Below are 20616 nucleotides of genomic sequence, written 5' to 3'. Positions count from 1 at the left end.
TAAATCTGCTGATAGGCACTTGCCTACGAACTGCATTCCCGTCTTGAAACATTTCAAACATCGCAGAAGTATTTAAAAAAAAAATTATAAAATACGGTCTGTATTTTAACTACTAATATTATTAAAAAAAATCAATTTGGGTTTTGGCAAAGAAGAGGATTCCAATATGCTCTTGCTTTTGTATCTAATTATAATTTGGAAAGTATGAACAGTAATACTACTACATCAGGTCCACTTTCCTGGACCTTCCTAAGCTTTTAAATGGTTAGTCGTACGTATGGTTGGAAAATTACTGAAATCGGAGTAGAGCACTTTGTAATTATTTGAGTAATAGAACACAATCTGCGGAATCTAAAAATAATAGCAGTAAACCATCCATTTTAAATATTGAAATCCATAAGACGCTGTTGACTTTTATATTTTTTCCTGATCATCAATGAACTTTTCCACTTATTAGCCAAAATTTATATTGTATATGACAGTGATTACTTTTTGTTCAGAAAGGTCTTGGTTATTCGTACGGAAATTAATGTGCAATTATTTTATAAAGATTGGCAGCTATTTAATTATCCTTGAATTTGAGTAAGACTGTTTGAATAACTTAGTTGTGTAGATACTATCTACATAACAACCAAGTTCCTTCTAAATACTCCTTCTAAGTTAAGTATTAACATTAATGGCAAGGAAATAAACCGCGTTGAATCATGCAAATACTTCGGTGTATATATGGATGGGCTGTTTTACGAGGTGGGATGGACGAGGGTTTGAACGAACTACTAATGAGGTTAAGCAGGTCAAGGGATTTCTTGATTATATTACATACATTTAGCTTATCGTAAAATGCCATAAAAGTACTAAAATTTCCATAAAACTCTAAGGATGAGATATTACGCCTTTATCCTATTCATAATGGATTATGACATAATAACTTTCGGGGGGATAGGTGCGTATGATAATGTAATTAAGACGTAGAAAACGGATTATTTAAAATATTTTGTAAGTCAAATTGTCGTCACATTTTTTAAATGTGAGTGATTCGTTTATGACAAACTCACAACATTTAAAATGAGTGTAAATCCAATCAGAACTTAGAAGAGATAATCCTACCGAAAAAGTCTGTTAAATCTATTTTTTTTCTTAATAACTGCAATAGATATATTCCCATGAAATATTTCAACTGTTTCCTGACAATTTAAAAATTCGATGATATAATAATTAAATCTCGAAAAAGAGATTTGTTGAGTACATATTACGCATGATTTAATATATATATTATTGTATTAATATTGTATTTAATTTTTCTTTTATTTTTTAAAAATCAACGCACCTTAATGTTTCATTATTATATTACCTACTAGCATTCCCGTCACGGCTTCGCCCGCGCTATATGTTTACATGTGATTAATTGTGTGGTGACCCATATTTTGTCATTTTAGACAAATATAAGCCAAATCAGACCATAAATACAATTTTTCGAAATATCTTGACCCCAGCGCCACCTAGCTGGTCTAACTAACTCAGAAACCTTTGCGGGCGTGCGCACAACTCACAAACCTTTTAATAAAATCTTATCTTAATTATGCAACAGTATGCAAGTTTGTTAAACATTTTTTTATTTATTTTTTATACTTTATTCAGTAATGCACTTTTACACTCTCCTTTTTTTGACCGCTTAAGATAAAGTGTCAGAGCTTAGATACTTTTGTCTGCGAGATTTTCAGGTTTTTTATTTTTGCTTAGCTACTTTTTTGCTAACTACCGGGTTGGTCTAGTGGTGAACGCGTCTTCTCAAATCAGCTGATTTGGAAGCCGAGAGTTCCAGCTTTCAATTCCTAGTAAAGCCAGTTATTTTTACACGGATTTGAATACTAGATCATGGATACCGGTGTTCTTTGGTGGTTGGGTTTCAATTAACCACACATCTCAGGAATAGTCGAACTGAGAATGTACAAGACTACACTGCACTTCATTTACACTCATACATATCATCCTCATTCATCCTCTGAAGTATTATTTAAACGGTAGTTACCGGAGGCTAAACAGGAAAAAGAGAGAGGTACTTTTTTGCTGGCGAAATCTTCCGGGCAAATTTAAAAAATGTAAAATTTTGTAATATGTATCTTTTCCGTACAGGTAATCTTCTATATATATATATATATATATATATAAAACTTTATAGTCTCTATACTTGTTTCGTAAATATTTTGACACCGGCGGCACCTAGCGGTATAGTTTTTACAAAAAAATTTATTTTCACCTAATGTATATTCTAACTATGAGCGAAATCAGACCCATAAATATAATTTTTCGAAATATCTCAACCCCAACGCCACCTAGCGGGTCCAAACTAATTCAGAAATCTTCGTGGGCGTGCGCACAGCAACTCACCAAAGTTTCATCGCAGTCGGATGATTGGTTTAAGAATGCATACAGGACAAACAAACATTCATTTTCATATAATAGAATATAATTTCAGTATTATATATATATATATATATCTTAGTTATTCTTAACCAAATCTATTTCCACTACATTTGTTAATGTATTGAAAATTTATCTGTACAGAACAAAAATATGAGTTAGTTTGCATATCTAGTTTATGTACATATATTCTTTTACAATCCTACGTATTTATTTATTCCATTTTAAATAAATAAATTACAAGCAGTTGTAAACTGGAAAACAAGATTACGCTCCTAAAACCATTTACAAAAAACTTTCCTTGAAATTTAAATCAAGATTGGTATTTCGATTTTAACTAATCATTATAAGGAGATACTACGAACAATTAAATAATAAAAAAAAAAAAAAAATTATTATTTAATGTGTACGTTGGAATCTGTTCAACTACTAAACAATAAGCAACTTCCTTATGGCTCAATAAGATGAGGTGATAACTAAGACATGTAAATCAGGTATAGTCTTGTGTAGATCAAGCCGACCATTCCTGAGATATGTGGTTAACTAAACCCCAACCACCAAAGTACACAGATATCCACTGTCTAGCATTCAATTCCGTATAAAAGCAGGTAACCTTTACTACGATTTGATCCTCAGAAACTTTGACTTCAAAAATCAGCTGTTAAACAACTGATTTGCGACGACGAGTTAACCATTAGACCAGCCTGGTGGGCTTAAAAAAATATGAAAAATTAAATGAAATAATTTTGACAAATAAATAGTACTTACAAAACACTATATAAAAAATATCTTTATCCAGGATTGTAGAATAAGAATAAAAAATAAAAGTAAATACAATTGAAATAACTTTTGTTGTTTAATGAAATCGTAATAGAAAGGTAAATTTAGTTTAAAACCATTTAAACTTGCAATCCAAGCTGCCTACCACAACCTAATCCCTAAGATAAATTTTCTCTTTTGTGATAAAACTTGTTTAAACAGACTTATCTTTCTTGAGATATGATCATTTACCTAACCTATAAAAGAGGCTCACCTACGTCATAGTGGGCAGTCTGGATTGAGGATTTAAATGTTTAGATGATTTTAAACTAAATTTTTCGCTTTGTATTATTGTTGTTTAAAAGGAAAACCGTTATTTAAACGGTTTTCCGTGTCAGTATTACTGAGTTATTTGCTTATTATTATTATTAAAAAAAAGCTTTTTTACTTATTTTATATGTATATTTATGTAGTTTTTCCGCAATGTATGCTAATGATGACATTTAACAATTACAATGGTTTCAAGGTTAAGATTTAAGTAAATCTTTTCGTAAATGATTTTTTGAGCGTATTCTAGATTTCTGATTTGTTTAATAAGTATTTAGCATACATCTTAGGTTGGATACCTTTTTTTTTGTTTGTTTAACCTCCGGGTCCGCAGTCAAGAAATTCTTTCCGCAGAGGATGAGTTGAATGTTTTGTAGCGTGTGTGAAAAATGCCATGTCTGACCGGGATTCGAATTCAGGACCTCCGGGTGAAAATCTGAGACGCTACCATTTGCACCACGAAGGCCGGCGGTTATACTAGGACCTAGTTATAATTATGGTGTAGTACATCTTTTCTATTCAATCTTTTCGTTGAATTCATTTTTCCATGAAGTTTCGCAAACTCCATAAAGAGATGAGGCATTGGTTGGTTTGCTTGGCATTTCTCCCGTCACCACCCCATTCGGTCGCACTAAAGCATAACGGCTACTGAGCCACGAAACAGTTTAGCGGAATAAGCGTGGTACCATACACCACTGGCTTGCGCGTCCCCCGCCCACTTGTCATATATCACTAAAAGAGATGAGGCATAAAGATAATTTTTAGATTATTAACAGAAAATTAGGAATACTTCCCTATCATGTTGAAGAATAATTTATCACTTGTTTTTAATGAGGCATCTTACACAATAACTTAATTTGAACGAAGTTAATTAGTATGTTTCTCATCAGAAAATAAAACAAATGAAAGACTAAAAATTTTATGTTAGGAGTAAAAGTAATAAAGAAAAGTTTTATTTGAAATGGGAAATGAATGTATTTGTATTTATACTATCTAGATTTCTATAATATTAAAAATATGAACATGTGAGGTATTATTCGGCGTTATTTTTCGTAGAGAGCGAAGTGACAGAAGACGCATAGAAAGTAGTTAAAAGATATTTTAAGTGAATTAAAAAGTTAAAATAATCGCCTTCTATCCCGTAATAATCATTTTATGGCTTCGAAAATGTTCTAAATGATAGAAATAATGCATAAAACAAGAAAAAATGTTATAATTCTAAAAAATTAATCGCGCGCACACACACACACACACACACACACACATACTAATATGTATAATTCCTACATCTTTACATACATCTTTCTCCAACATTCCTTTACCTACATCTTTTTCCTACATATTATTACCTACATCTTTCTCCAACATTCCTTTACCTACATCTTTTTCCTACATACTATTACCTACATCTTTACCTTATTTTGATCTCTAGAAGTACAGTAAAATCCTTTGACTTTATAAAGTAGCAATCTTATGCAGGTATTGGAGACGTAACATAAACCTTTTACATACAGTTACGCTTTAAAGGAAATCAGCACGTATTATTAAATAGCAAGTATTAAAATTATTCAACGGGCCAATTATAAAAATCATTACCTGAACAACTCCTTTCAGATAATCTAACCATTAAAACAAAAATAAAAATCTTCAATTTTAGCGTAGAATTGTCAAATTTCGTTAGTTTATTTTGTTTTAATTGTGCGTTTAAAATATTATCAAATTACAGTGTGTTTGGTTTGTTTTCAAATAGAAAAAATTCAGAATGATATCCCTGTAATGAGAAAAGTGTTTTATTGTTTCTTTATGTATTTTTAAATAGAAGATCTTCAGGTAATATAAAAGCCCTATACATTTACAAAAAAAATTATTACGATAACTTCGTCCTTAAGGGATGATCGTTGGCTAAAACAACAATTTACAAATTTTAAAAATCATATAAATTTAGAATTCATCCACAAAATTTTACACGCTATATTTAGTAAAATAATTAATTTAATTTACTTGTAAAACTACATAAAGAAAAAACAAGGATTTTTTGATAATATAATATTATAAATATCCATCTGAATAAGAAATAACGTTTTGGAAATAGTTATATGTAATAAATCCGTTTGAACACTTTGTTTTTTTAATATTTAAAACCGCGAAAGTAACCTGATTTGCGATGTAATCGGATTGTACTGTAAGAAGGAACTGCTGAGTAGTACGTTGGAGGATGCGGTTGACGCAGGATGAATAATTTAGGGTTGTCTGCAGCCAGCATACCAGATGTGTGCCAGAAGCTCGGTGTGCGCGATTGATGTGTTTCCGATAACCCTTTCTAGTATTCTGGTACTCACCGTTGGGAATCATTGCAGAAATATATTGCAATTAACATAATTATGCGATTATATTTTTCTTTAAGTATATATGGAATATCGAAATATTAATGTAAATATATTTAATCGAAATTAAATAATACATAATCGCCTTTCGGAAATTTGTTAGTTTTTTAAAACAACTGCAACAAATGTCTTTTTAGTTTAACAAGTGTCTTTTTAGATGTAAACAACCTACACCTTATTAATAATTAAAAAACCGTCGGGAAATTTTCAAGCCTTTCAAGTTCTAAAGTTTAACTTGGAAAAATTAAATGTAACATAGAGTTTTACTTAATAACATTAATTAATTAATAAAATCTGGACAAAATTATCACTTATAAAGTAATGTCGGTAACGTTTCGCAGGGAACTACAGTCATAATAAATTAATTATGCCCAAAAGAAATTGATTTTCTAGTCATGTATTGCCGGTATAATGCAATGTATTATGCAAGCAGGTTTATCAGGCCGGATAGTTAGTGTAGTGGTTAGCATGCTGGTACCTTATCAATTATTCTGGGTTCAATTCTCGATATGGATTTGTTATTTTCCATTAATATTAGACTAAAGAAAATTAATCTATTCGATTTAAAGTTGCAGGAATAAGCTAATGAATAAATAAAATACTTCAGAGAGATTAAATTTCACCTACTTTCATAATGTATGCGCGTAAAAGAAAATTAAATATTGGTTTATAAATAGTAAATGCTCTTTTGTGATAAAACTAAAGCTTCAAGTACGTAGACACGTTAACCCTTAATTTTAGTGTATATTTATAAAAAATTGTAACCCTCTTCTGTATTCATAGAAATATCAAAACAATTGAGTGGGGGAGGTTCTTTTATTATCCATTAAAATTGTTTAAATGAGTAAATTCTTTTAACTTCAAAAAATGTTTCTCTTCAAGGTTCAAATTTAGTTTTAAGCTGTTAAGATTAGTCTTCAACTTTTTGAAATTCAAATACCTATGTGAGCACACACACACACAATATACACAAAACATACTAATATGTTTTATTCCTACTTTTTTCTAGGTAGACTTGAACTCGCTTGGGTTAAACAGGGGTACTGATAAAAATATAGTGGTCTTATTTACCGGATCTAATTCATTATGTTTTAAAAATTAACCATTATACAAACGAGACAATATTAATGTAAATTAAATATGATAATATAGATTAACTTAATTATTCCTGAATTTATTACAGAGAAATTATTATTTTTTAATTAAAATTCTATTTTTATAACACAGGTCTTTTTTTTTTTGTCTTCAGTCATTTGACTGGTTTGATGCAGCTCTCCAAGATTCCCTATCTAGTGCTAGTCGTTCATTTCAGTATACCCTCTACATCCTACATCCCTAACAATTTGTTTTACATATTCCAAACGTGGCCTGCCTACACAATTTTTTCCTTCTACCTGTTCTTCCAATATTAAATATTCCAATATTAAGACAGGTCATCGATGAAAAAATCTTTGAATGATTTCGCCTAATTCTTAGAGTCCTTAAATGTACTGAATCCGTATATAACGATAAAAAAGCCGTATCACCCATCATCATTTTTTAACATTTCAAAATTCAGTGTTTTAATAAAAGTTCTAGTGAATTCAACGGTATTTTATTATAATTTGGTATTTAAAACGGCTAAAATTAGTTTACATCCAGATGGCATTGGTCACATTGATGTAATATATATGGTCTATGAACTATTTACAGCTGTTTTTTTTTTTTTTTTTGTTAAAGTCACTTTTCTACCTTACAGTGCACGTCTAAAGTGCAATAGTTAGTCATGGTTGTAAAAATTTTCCTAATAGTCTTGTTATATTTGTGATTAAAAAATATTAAAGGAACATTAGAGTTCATAAAAAAAGCGTACATCTCATAATTTGGAATTAAACTTGATGATCAGGATATGTCTTGGGCGCTACATAAGGTATGCTAGGTATGTGTTGAAGATCTTCGAAAATGGTCGAAAAAAGAGAAAGAAGTCTTTAGATTTGCTATTCCAGTAATATCGAGGGAGCCAATAAACTATTCTAATAATTTTTACTTTTGTAGCGATGATGTTACTGGTTATAATTCAAAAAATAAAAAAGTAATAACGTACCATCTGCCATCTGACCTTCCATCTGCCATCCGGCCAGTAGGCCATGGTCCAGATCTTGTTGTTCCTCCAACACCAGAGATTTTTGATGATGTTGTCCTGGTTATGTCTAGTGTTGCAGTCTGATGAGTTTCAATGTATTATAGAAAAGTTTGAATCTAAATTGTTTACTCAAACCGAGCTAAATGATTTGGTTGGGATTTGGGCTTAACGAAGGAAAAAGCTGAACTGCTTGGCTCCAGATTAAAAGAAACGAACTTGCTGGCAGCAGGAACAAATATATGTGTATAAGAGAAGAGAGCAAACATTTTCTGGATTTTTCAATCCAGAAGGTAATTTACTATACTGCTCAGATATTGCCGGTTTGATAATGAATTCGAAATTGGATATACATAGGAGGAATGGAGGCTGTTTATACATTCTTCTAAAAATAGTTTGAAAGTTGTTCTGTTACACAGTGGTAATACTTATGCATCACTGCCTTTTGCTTACTCTGTGCATACGAAGGAAAGCTATGAAAACCTTGATATAGTTTTAAATAAAATAAACTATTCCGCTCATGGATGGATGAAATGTAGCGATTTTCACGCATGCTCTCTGGCCAGCAAAGCGGTTTCACCAAATTCCCATGTTTCTTATATTAATGGGACAATAGGGCAAGGAATCAACATTGATCCAGAAAAAACTAGCCTGTAAGAAAATTTTTAAAACCTGGAGAGAAGAACATTCGGCGCAAGAACCTTTTGGATCCGGTAAACACTCTACTGCCACCTTTACAGATAAAATAAGGCCTAATGAAACACTTTGAGAAAGCTATAACCAAAGATGGACAATGTTTCAGGTATCTCTGCGAAAAATTTCCTCATCTATCAGAAGCTAAGTTGAAAAAAGGTGTATTTGTTGGATCTGACATCCGAAAAATGATATTCGATTTAAACTTCGAATCAAAAATGACTTTAAATTAAAGGGAGAACCGTTTTTATCAAGATATCAAAGTGATGGAAAGGCGGTATCAGGGCCGCTGCTGAAATACCAATATCATGGGAAACTATTGTTGGTCACTCCAGGGAGAAGTTCAGAAAACGATGTACTGAAGAAGAAGGTGTAGCAGAAGCTTTAAGAAGAAGAGGAAAGAAAATATAAGCCAATGGACACATGGAAGCTTATGTAATAAAGAAGTATTTTCATGTTTATACTTAAATATAAGCTTTATTCATATTCTAACGTTTTTTTAATGCATATTCTACGTTCTCCTAATTTCATATTTTATAACAGTCACATTGTGAAGAAACATTGAGTGACTGAGAAAACTGAGGTTAGATTATTCAGCAGAGATATTCAGCACCAAATAAAACATCAAAATCAGCTATCAACATTAAAAAATTTTCAAAAAGTTATGTTTTGTTGGCTTCTGTAATTATTAAATAAAATGCATTCTAAGAAATTTACGTAAGTAGCAAAATCTTAAAGAGCATCTGTTGAAAAAATAAAATTACTATTTCCTTTTGAATACATATTTCAAGATAAAGAATAATGAAAATATAAATTTAACGAAGTCGATTAAATTTAAGTTAGCGTGATTAACTTTTCAAACTTTAAAAAAGGAATCAGTATAATGAATAAATATTATTTGAATTTCATTTACATTAAAATTTATTAATGATTATTAAGATTAAATATTATTGATTTATTGATTTAATTTGTATAATTAAATTAACTAAAAAAACCATTTAATTTTTTTTAGAAAACCTGCTTTACAAAATATTACATACCAATTTTATTTTTAACCTTAATAAAACTTTCTATCAAGAAAAAATTGTAGTTAAGAATTTAAACCGACATAAAGACACCTTGCTGGTGAACGTCGAATCAGTATTCACTCGATAATAATAATTTTACACAATCCACTTTTAGAGTATTCAATAATTAATGTATTCTTTTATTATCCTTATACATTATAAGAAGTTGTAATAAGTTTATTTTCTTTTGGTGACGATTTGTGAAAATATTCCTATATCTAAGGAAATAAAATCCGTTTAATTTAAATTTAATTGCCAGTAACAGATAAATATCATCCTCTGTGATGTTCAGATGAGAGTTGAAAGCATTATTACAGAATCTACAAGTTTAGTCTGTACAGAAATCAAACAAGTTACTATCGCTTGAGCATTTATCTACACAATAAAATTTGGGACAGGAAGAAGATGTGGCGCATTTTCTAGGTAGACAGTTCATGGAATATTTCACAATAAGATGGTTCAGTAAGGAAGAATTAGAGAGGGAGGTGGTGGTGCAAATTTTAGACGGAGCAGATTGGAAAAATCTAGTTTCATTTGTAAGAAAGAGAGAGTTTGTGTCTTTAATTATTCATACTTTTTTTATTAACTTTTCTTTTAATTTGGAATCCTTCGTATGATTATTATTGTTAGCATTATTTTTAATATTTGTATTATTTTTATTATTATAATTATCAATCTGTTTATCATCTTTCATTCAGAAATAATTGTTATTTATCCGAATTTCGATGCTAGCGTAGTAAAAATTTTGGAGTTCATATCATAATATGTATGAATTATTTGTTGAACTTATATGCTTTATAGCGTATTTTGTTGTACATTTTAAAATAAGATAATTTTATGATGTTCAAAAGCTATGCAATATTTGTATTTTGTAATTTTTTTTTCATTAATAAAGGTTCTTAGTTATATTATTATTGTTAATATTACAAAAGTGCAAATAATTTTGCGTACATATTTTAGTGGAGTTGCTAAGCCCTCGGTTTACTAGCTGCTTTATATTTAAATATATATATATATATAAAGCTAAGATGGTTAAAATTCTCAGTTATATTACAGTAATAGATAAAACATAAATGCATTTATTTCTGAATCTATTAACTCTTCTATATTTAAAGAAAAAAGTAATATTTCTTGTTAAAAGTACAATAAAAAGGAAGTATTAACTATTGAAAAGTTACTTTTCAAAAAAAAAAAGGGAAGATAATATTTTGAAATGCTAAAAGTTTTTATAATATATCATGGGGGTAAAATCACTGGACCTCTCAACATTAATCCGGAAACAAGCTTCCATTGTGATGGTACAATATAGGGTATTGTGGGTTGTGCACCGCCCAAACTCATTTCCTGAACCTGCCAATAACTCGGCTCATCACAACGACCTTTGCGCTACTTCTATTGCGTCTCATTCAATACATTCCCATTAAGCTCCGTGTCTCGGACATGTCGCACATTGATCATGATATCAGTTCTCTGATATCGTATCGAATATTCCTTTTAATACAGGATAAGATATCTATTTTTATGCGGTGTGGTCGGGGTTAAATTTATCGGAGTAAAATAGGAAGATCATGATATAGTAATTTATTCGAATACCATTTCCTTTATTCGCACACATTTCCTTTTCCTTTATCTGAAACATTGAAATATTTCACGCGTATTTAAGAACTAAAAACCGATTTATAGTTAGAGAAAGTAACATTATGAAACTTTGTAGAAGTCGAATTACGATTTATTTATTTATTTCACGATTGAAGATATCCAATTACATTTTTAATGGTAATTATGATAAAAATGATGATAAATTATCTCACAAATATTTATGATTATCCTTTTAAGTTTTAAATTAACAAAAATTGATCCGATTTTTCGAAACTAGGTGTTCTTAATTAAAGGAAACCTACATTGGATCATCTTCATTATCTGCAAAAGCTTTAAACTGATCTCCTTTAGAAGTATCTGTGATTTATTGTTCCATCAATGTTTTACTCCAGGGCACTCAATGAAACTGTTCCCTTCCTAAACAGGCTCTTTTCATATTTTCCATTTGTACGCTTTTTATAAAGCATTAAAAGTATGTAACTAACGAATTGTAAAATTTTATTCAATAATATTTAATATTTTTAATTTTAGAAACTAAAAAAATGTAAAAAGAATCGTATTTTTGGAATCATAACCGAAAATTTATTTAACTGTTTTATTGCTATTATTCATTCGTTTTTATCCATTAAAAATCTTCTAACCATAACATTTTTACTCCATCCCGTATCATAAACTTTTATATAGAGCGTGTATCCAAAATATAAGTGAACTCCTAAACGGGTTGAATATTGCTACTGATCTTTGGATCTTTTAAGTGAAAATATTTTTTATAAACATTTTTTCAGATGAAAAGTGATTTCATTTATCGGGCCATCTCATCTGTAAACAGCCATCGATCTGTGAATAATCCTTACGAGATCTTAGAATAACCACTACATGAAATAATTTGGAGTTTAGTGTGCTGTATTACGTAAGCGGATAATTATTCAGTTTTCCTTAATACAATAAACTGAGAAAATTGCTGCAATGAAGTTATTTCATTTCATCTATACCAAATACTGTTATATTGAGTAACTCCTGTAAATAGGAATTTTTTTGTAGTTAGTATTATTTCTGTTCCTTTGATTGTTGTCTGAATATAAGTTAAATATTTGTTAACATCAGTGGAAAACTTAATTTGGCACACTCATTATTTTCTTTTCTTTGTAGTTTTCCTTCTAAACGTCCATTTATCATAAAATTAGCTAATTTTGTTTTTCTTAATATACAGCCCTTCAACCTTCTTCGTCTCATTATAAGGTTCTATCACAAATTTCTCTCCTAACCTAAAATAATCGTAAATAAAATTATGTAGTCATATAGACTTGTTGGTAATTATGTTTATCGAGTCAGACAAGAATTAGTTCATGATATCAATAAAAAAAAAAAAAAATTGTAAAGGAGAAGACCCTTTTTATTACCAATTCAGATTAACCTTTTCATTAAATAATCTCAGTTTTCCCAGCTTATACAAAAAAAATTGGTTTTAACGGCTTGTGGCAGCAACATTAAATAAGCAATTTGATAATAATTAAGAAATATAGCAATTAACAACTAAAAAAATAACTTCAAAGAATTAAAAAATCATTTCCCTAATGTTACTTAAGGAAGTTATTTTGAAAAAAATTATTTTACACGAGACATTGAAATTTTTCATATTTAGGCTCAGGAGTTTTCACTAAGCTAATAGCTGTTAGTATTAAATGACTACTGACTATTTAAAAACATTGTTCATATTTTTAATATATTGTTATTTGACTACATATAGTAAAAGCTTGTTGACGGGTATGTGCATAAAATATATGTAGCGTCCAAAAAATGTCAAGCCTTAAGGTGATTTGTATACAAAATGTTTCAAGACATAAGTTTTAACTAAATATAATAAAGTATTAAATAAGTTATTAATTAATTATAATTCGACCAAAAAAAAAAAATGTTAAAACTCACGTGATAGCAATAATGTTGTCTGTTGTCGTTGGAGAAAATTTGATAATTATTTCCATTTTTAATGAAAAGTTAATATATTTATTTTTTTAACAATATCTTTTGCAAACCTGCGATCTAGTCTAGAGATGCCAACTCTTTTTTCAAACACGAGGGGCTTTGTTTTTTCAAACAGAGCCCATAAACCTTTAAAAATAATTTAGAATAAAAAAAATTTATACTATGTTATGTCATTAGAAAACGTATTTTCGAGTAATATGACGATTTTTTTTAAGGATAAGAAATTATCTCATATGACGTAACTTATATAAATATATATAATATCATTATAATTATATATTAATTATATATACATATAAACTACTCTACTATTAAGAAAATATAATTTTAATATTAATATAAGCCATTTTGATTCTGTTGAAGAAAGTTTTTATAATTATTTTATTTTTTATAAGAGTTTAAAGCTCTGATACAATTAAGAAGAAAAAATCTATTTTAACAAGAAAGATATATATATATATATATATATATATATATATATATATATATCAAATACAAATATTTTAGTTTCAAATATAAATAAATATTTATATAATTATGTCTTCCACTTACTAATATTCTTGCAAGAAAAATGTTGGTAAGTGGAAAATATAATTATATTACATATTTATATATTGTTAACAATTTGCCATTCTGAATAAAATTAATCAAATATAAATATTTGGTTATTTAACACATTATTTTTAAATAATGAAGTCGATTACACGAAAATCAGTTAATTTATTTAACCGTTATTCTTATAGATTTATAAATATAGTAGAAGAGAAATAAAAACAATATTTGTTTTTTGCAGAAAATAAAAAGTATTTTTTCTGCAAACTAAAATTGTGACAAAAATATATGAAATTTAAAAAAATATATTCAGTATTGTCAAATGGACTCCACCGTCGTAACATTATAGATGTCAAAAAGTTTATCCACGTAAAGTAGCTGGTGGCTATATACAATAAAAAATGGCCATTAAAAATTCTTGCTGGCTAATGATTGGCCATTCTTAATCTATCACTTTACCTACAGAGATAAAAATAGCAATAACCGATACGCAATACCCATCCAACTGTAAATATCGAATTTAACTATTAAATCAAATTAAGTTGCTTTCATTAAAATTGTATTACTACACGAGAACAACTTTAAGGAATAAATAAATGCACCTATGCTAAAAAAAAGTTATTTTTTTTAGCCTCCGGAACTACCGTTAGGTATTGTTTCAGAGGCTGAGGTAAAATCGAAACTTTTTTTGTAGCGTGTGAAAATATCATACCTGACGGGATTCAAACCCGTGACCTCCGGATGAAAGGCCGAGACTCGCGCCACAGAGTCCGACAAATAGTACTTCTTTAGAAAAATACAGTTTGTCCAAGGGAAAGAAATTTATGGTCGACTAAAGGTTAAATGACTCCATGAAGTGTGGCAGGCCATAAAAAATTTTACCCGATCATTCTTACACGAATCAAGAACTAAACATAAAAATTATAAAAACGCCACTATAATGCAAAAGAATTTATTTTGTAAGGTTAACATAATGAATGCATGACGTATCGCGTAATAATGCATTTTAATAATTATTAAAAAATGAAAATATCAAGCCTATAATATTATATTAGTAATTGGATTTAATTTAACCGAGTAAATAATGGCTTGGTAGTGGTATAGTAGCGACTGCGAAGGTCGTTACGACTGCGAAGTCGACTGCGGAGGTGTTTTTAGTAGAATTTTAATTAATTGTGCAAGTAATTCCCTTTACAGAAATTGTTTTAAAATTAGGAAAACTCTTTTCCTTTATTGTAACGAAGGTTTGTGCTTCAACTACCTGTTTAGAATATAAACAGTTCAACTCTTATATTTTAAGAAAGTAACAAATTCATTAAGAAATATAACGTGTACCTGTATATAAAATTTATGTTAATCTAGCCCAGTAACTAAACATAAGTTACCACCTAATTCTGTATGCACAGTTAAGATGTGTGTTACATAATTCAACAGAAAGTAGATATGGACGATAAACATGTGTTACTCATAGCTGATCAAAGAGGAAATAGACTAGAATATTTATACGGAGACAAATTTTATTACCAGCCTACCTGTAAAGTTGCATCATATTGTATGTAGATAAGTTCAACAGTTTATGTTGTTACCAAATTTCCCAAGGCACTTGGTTATCTCTTTAATGATTGTTCATTAGTTTGTGAATTGTTTTGCGCAAGTGAACTGTATTATAATAGCGTGATACGATATTATTTTGTGACAGGTACGCAGTCATTTGTCTCCCTTGGCTGTGCTACCGAGCGACGCCCTACGACTCGCCACTGCTCTGTGTCCCGATGCGTGCTACGTACGTCTCAGGTTAATTATTATTTATCTGTTATTGTTAAACTAGTTTATAATTACAGTAATTCATTTAATTATGTGGTTATAATTAAATACATTAGAAAAATAAAATTGAAGATGAAAAAATAAAATTTTAGAAAATGTGATATGACAAGATTTTTAAATTAGAAAGCATATAAAATGAAAAATAAAAAAGGACTGTAAAATGAGAAAAATCGAAATATATCTCAAGAAGACTAACCAGAAAGTAGTTGAATTAGAAGTTAATAATAAGTTAAACATACATGGTGGAAAATGCGTTACGTAACTAAAGAAAAATTATTTAGTGAATAATTTATAAGATAAAAATCATTACGTTCAAAATAATGTAGGCCTATAACTTATAAAAAAAAACTATTATCAAAATAAATTTACCCAGATTAATTATGTTATAAAAACTCGGCCCACAAAGCTTTACAAAAACTATAAAATAAAAAAAAAGAATAATAAGAAATAAAATAATATTGTCTATTTATTATTATTAATCTTAGTTTACTTCTTTATACACTATTATAATTACATAACTTATTGTAAGAGTACAATATTCTAGTGATATCAAACTGGCTGAAAACCAGTTACTTTAACAACATATACTAACCTTTCAGTATAACTGAAAGATTAGTTAGGTAACTGTGATTACATATGATTACTATTAAGAAAACCTATCTTTGATGTTAAATATAAACTATTCTGATGTTGTTGAAGGAAATATCTTTGGATTAGTTTCATAAAATGTTAAAGCTCTGATATACATACGGCCAATCATAAAAAATATGACTTAACTTCTTCAGAGAAAATAAACAGTGAAAACATATCAGAAAAAATGGAGAAGAATAAAAAATAAAAATAGATGTAAAAAAAAAACGTACATTAAATAGGCATTCTTTCTTTTTCCTGTTTAGCCTCTGGTAATTACCGTTCAGATAATACTTTAGAGGATGAAGGAGGATGATATGTATGAGTGTAAATGAAGTGTAATCTTGTACAGTATCAGTTCGACCATTCCTGAGATGTGCGGTTAATTGAAACCCAACAACCAAAGAACACCGGTATCCACGATCTAGTACTCAAATCCGTGTAAAAATACCTGACTTTACTAGGACTTGAACGCTGAAACTCTCGACTACCAAATCAGCTGATTTGGGAAGACCCGTTCACCACTAGACCACCCCGGTGGGTTACATTATGTAGGCTAATCAGGTGGTGTATTACTTAATGTGCAGATTCTAAGTCAGCTCGATTACAGGCTAAATTTCTTCTCGGCTACGTTCTGGCATATTCCCTAAAGTTATTAATAATATATATTATTAATAACCATAAATAATACGGTTCCTATATAATAGGAACCATATTATTAAGGACGCTGATTACGGAACTTCAGAAGGCTGGAGCACGAGTACAGGAATTTGATGTTGCTTACAGCCCCAGTTGCTTACTTTTCAGAGGTTCTTAAAGCATACCTGTGAACGTTTACAAGATACCTGTGGAGTTGACGTTTGCGGAATGCAACAATTACGGGAGGAAGACACTGCAGAACAAACGGAGTTCGTGTGCGCACAGAAAAGCATGTTGGAGGGAATTTTACGTGCTTTTCCAGTTAATATCATGGGGACTATGCTGTAGACCGAACGCAAGTGGCACACGGTGTCCATGATGTTGATAATGATTATCCGTACGAAGATGGCAGAAGCAGGAGTGAATAACCACCTCACATTCTCCCTGAGGCATTGTTCATATCAAAGCAGATTTGACCTCAAGATGGAGGGGGAAAATGCATAAAAAGAGGAAGCTGCTACTGCTCATGGTGTTGGAATCTTAGGGATATTATGAGTATTTACGTATAATATCACTTTCTGTTGGGAAGGAGTATTCTCGAGGTCTCAAGATCCAAAGTATGTGTTTCATCTGGAAGATACTAAAAATTTCAGTAAAAGTAAAACAAACTTGGAAGCAGTAGTATATTATAAGAACTATTTTAAATAAATATATTTTCACTTTAAAATGGTCATTTTGATAATTAATCAGAACAAATGAAAATTCATATTCGGGAGCTCTGTAGTAAACTCTAAATCCGTCTTTCAAAAGTATTTGTTTTTATTTTCTAACCATATATTAATTATCAATAAATATTAAATTAACTACTTTTATTTAGCTATTTTATTAATAAATTGGCATGTATGTATTAAATTGGTAAATAAAACTAGAGCCATACTTAAATACCGATTTGATTATTCTGAAACGAAGGTACAAAGCTTATTATTGATAAAAGATAATCAGTTTACTGCAAATTATTTACGTCATTTCTGAAAGTAAATTTGCGGTGGAGTATAATTTATTCAATAATTCTTTGCTATAAGATATCAGACGCAAAAAGTTAAGAATTTTTGTTGTTGTAGATAAGTAAACTACGTACACATAACAAAACACATTCATTACGTGAATGATACATTCACGCAATCTACTTCAAATCGTAATTATAGTTAATTTCAAATAAAAATAATTATTTTATTTTATACATTTACTTTCAGTTTTTTATTTCTAATTTTTATATTTACTACAGAAGACTGAAAAATGTTATTTTCTTACCGTATATGTTAAGGTGTAAAGAAAGAAATTGATTTTTTACCTGCAACATTAAAAAGAAAGTGAAATTAATGTGTACTATAACAATTATTATTATTACTATTATTATTGCGATAATAATACTATAAACGAATAAAAAAATCATTTTGATGATACAGTTATCCAATTAAGAAATATTTAAAAAATATTTTTAGGTTATTTTTTCTAGAATCTTACATCTTTAAAAAAGTTTACTATCAAAATTTTTCTTCATCATATTTTTTTATCTTCAATAAGCTGGCTGGTCATATTATCGACCAGTGTCTCTCAATTTTTAAGACAAAAAACTGAAACTCTTTTTCTTCAACAAGTTAATTTACAGTGGGTTCCTAAAGTGGAACCATAAGCAAATCGTTTAATAATATGGGTTCTTTCTGAACTTTCATAATGCAATCATTACTTATGGATAAATAAAATAAAATTACTTAAGTTATCAATTAATAAAGTTCTTAAGCACAAGAATATAACTGCATTCACTTCGTGTTTCGCAAAGTTAAACAATAAATAAATAAATAATTAATAAAAATTAACGAACTGTTAAATAAATAAGACGAAACACATATGTACACTCGTACATAAGTATACTCGACGAAACCAATTAGTGAGACGATAGACACAAACAATGTTAGATAAATATAACGAGTAACAATTAATGAAAGATAAAGAGCTAAATAAAAATAATAATAATACCTGTGATAATAATTACAATATTTCACCCAATATTCCCTAAGTATAGCACGTGTAGACGATTCAACTTTCGGGTATCCTCGCTGTTATCAAGCAGATTAATTTCCAGATCTTTGACGTGATTTTCTAAACGCTGTATGTATTTAATACTGTACTGTTTCATAACCTCACGAATAGACGGAAGTTATAGATATTTGTGAAGCTCATCAATCCCTGTCCCATGGCGCCTTAGTCTTCCTTATCTTATTTTGGAAATTTTGTGTGACATCGAGATTCCTTTACCTATTGTTCCCTACAACTCCAAACGATAAGTCCAGATTGGTTGTAGGATAACTTTGTGTTTCAAAATCTCATTAGTTAATGCGTAAGTTTCTCTTCAGTAACCAATTCAGTTCCTTATATTTCGCGTTCAGTTGCTTTTCTTTTCTCCTTAACTAGTTAACTGTAGATCAAACGTCGTCGAGTTGCAATCCAAGGTACTGTACCCGCTCTGATTGTGGGATCAAAACACCGTTTAGTTTCACACTGGGACAGTCACCTCTTCTCTTGGCGCTTCGATTTATTCTGATTAACTTTAATTCTTCTCTTTAGCCATGCGGGATAGTCCAAGGACTTCGTCAACGGCAACGATAGCTGTGTCATCGGCGAATGAGGTGATTTCGGTGATTACATAAATGAGTAAAATTCTCATAAATTTTTTAATAAAACTTTATTGTATGTTTCTACGACTGAGGTGTTTTTAACTAACAAATTTATACATCTATTTCATGTTCAAGGCTCACAGACATCATAAAATCTTTATTTTACGTAAACATTATTAAGTATAACATGATTAATAGTCATACTAGTTTACGTACATATATTCGTATCTCTGAACGTAGAAATTATATTATTCCTTTGTGGACTTGTTTGGTAACAAGATCTTTAAAAGTTTTCAGTAAACAAAATTTTATTCAGTGTTACTTTAGTTTTATAATCTCTACCATTATTATTATCGTTCACTCTATATATTATCTATATGTTCTTTAAATTTTAAATTCTGATTTATAAGTTTATAAATTAATTATATTGATTATTATGGATTGTTTGCCATTATTGTTGACAGTTCAGCAAAGTTTTAAAGTGTTTCAATGAAAATTGGTTAAGAATATTGCCACTAGTTTAGTTTAGTTTGAAAAGAAGACATTAATTTGATGCTTTACACTATCTTTATTAAATGTGACAGGTATAAAGCTAATGATGGTACAAGAGGCATTACTCGAAGATGAATGATCTAATCTTTGGTAAATCACGAGGAAATCATACTCCTAGTAATGAATATCGCATGCATTTTTGTGAACGGTGTATTACGTGCAGTCATTTATTCTGCACAATGAAAATATCGAAAGAAATTCACTTTATTTATCATTTATCTAGTGATCATTAAATATAGGTTATTCAACATCTTAACTCACTCTTAGGAACGGCGAAGGCAATTATTACAAGTTTTATTGCCGGCAACCGTTTTAGTGATAACATTAATAAAATAGATAATATTTTTTTAATTCATTTATATACATAGTGATTCAGGAGGAAAGGGAAGTAT

The 20616-nt window shown here is 29.5% G+C and overlaps 1 protein-coding gene across 1 annotated transcript in view; it reads left to right on the top strand.

The window, feature by feature from the left end:
• LOC142319857 (uncharacterized) overlaps positions 1 to 20616 on the top strand; it is a 105116-nt gene that overhangs the window by 58960 nt on the left and 25540 nt on the right. The window contains exon 6 of the mRNA XM_075357529.1: positions 15604 to 15698. Coding sequence (XP_075213644.1) covers positions 15604 to 15698 — 95 coding nt within the window. The remainder of the gene's footprint in view (positions 1 to 15603; positions 15699 to 20616) is intronic.

This window comes from Lycorma delicatula, chromosome 2 (assembly GCF_047948215.1).
Source record: "Lycorma delicatula isolate Av1 chromosome 2, ASM4794821v1, whole genome shotgun sequence".
Lineage (NCBI taxonomy): Eukaryota > Metazoa > Arthropoda > Insecta > Hemiptera > Fulgoridae > Lycorma > Lycorma delicatula.
This window is presented reverse-complemented; position numbering and strand designations above follow the sequence as displayed.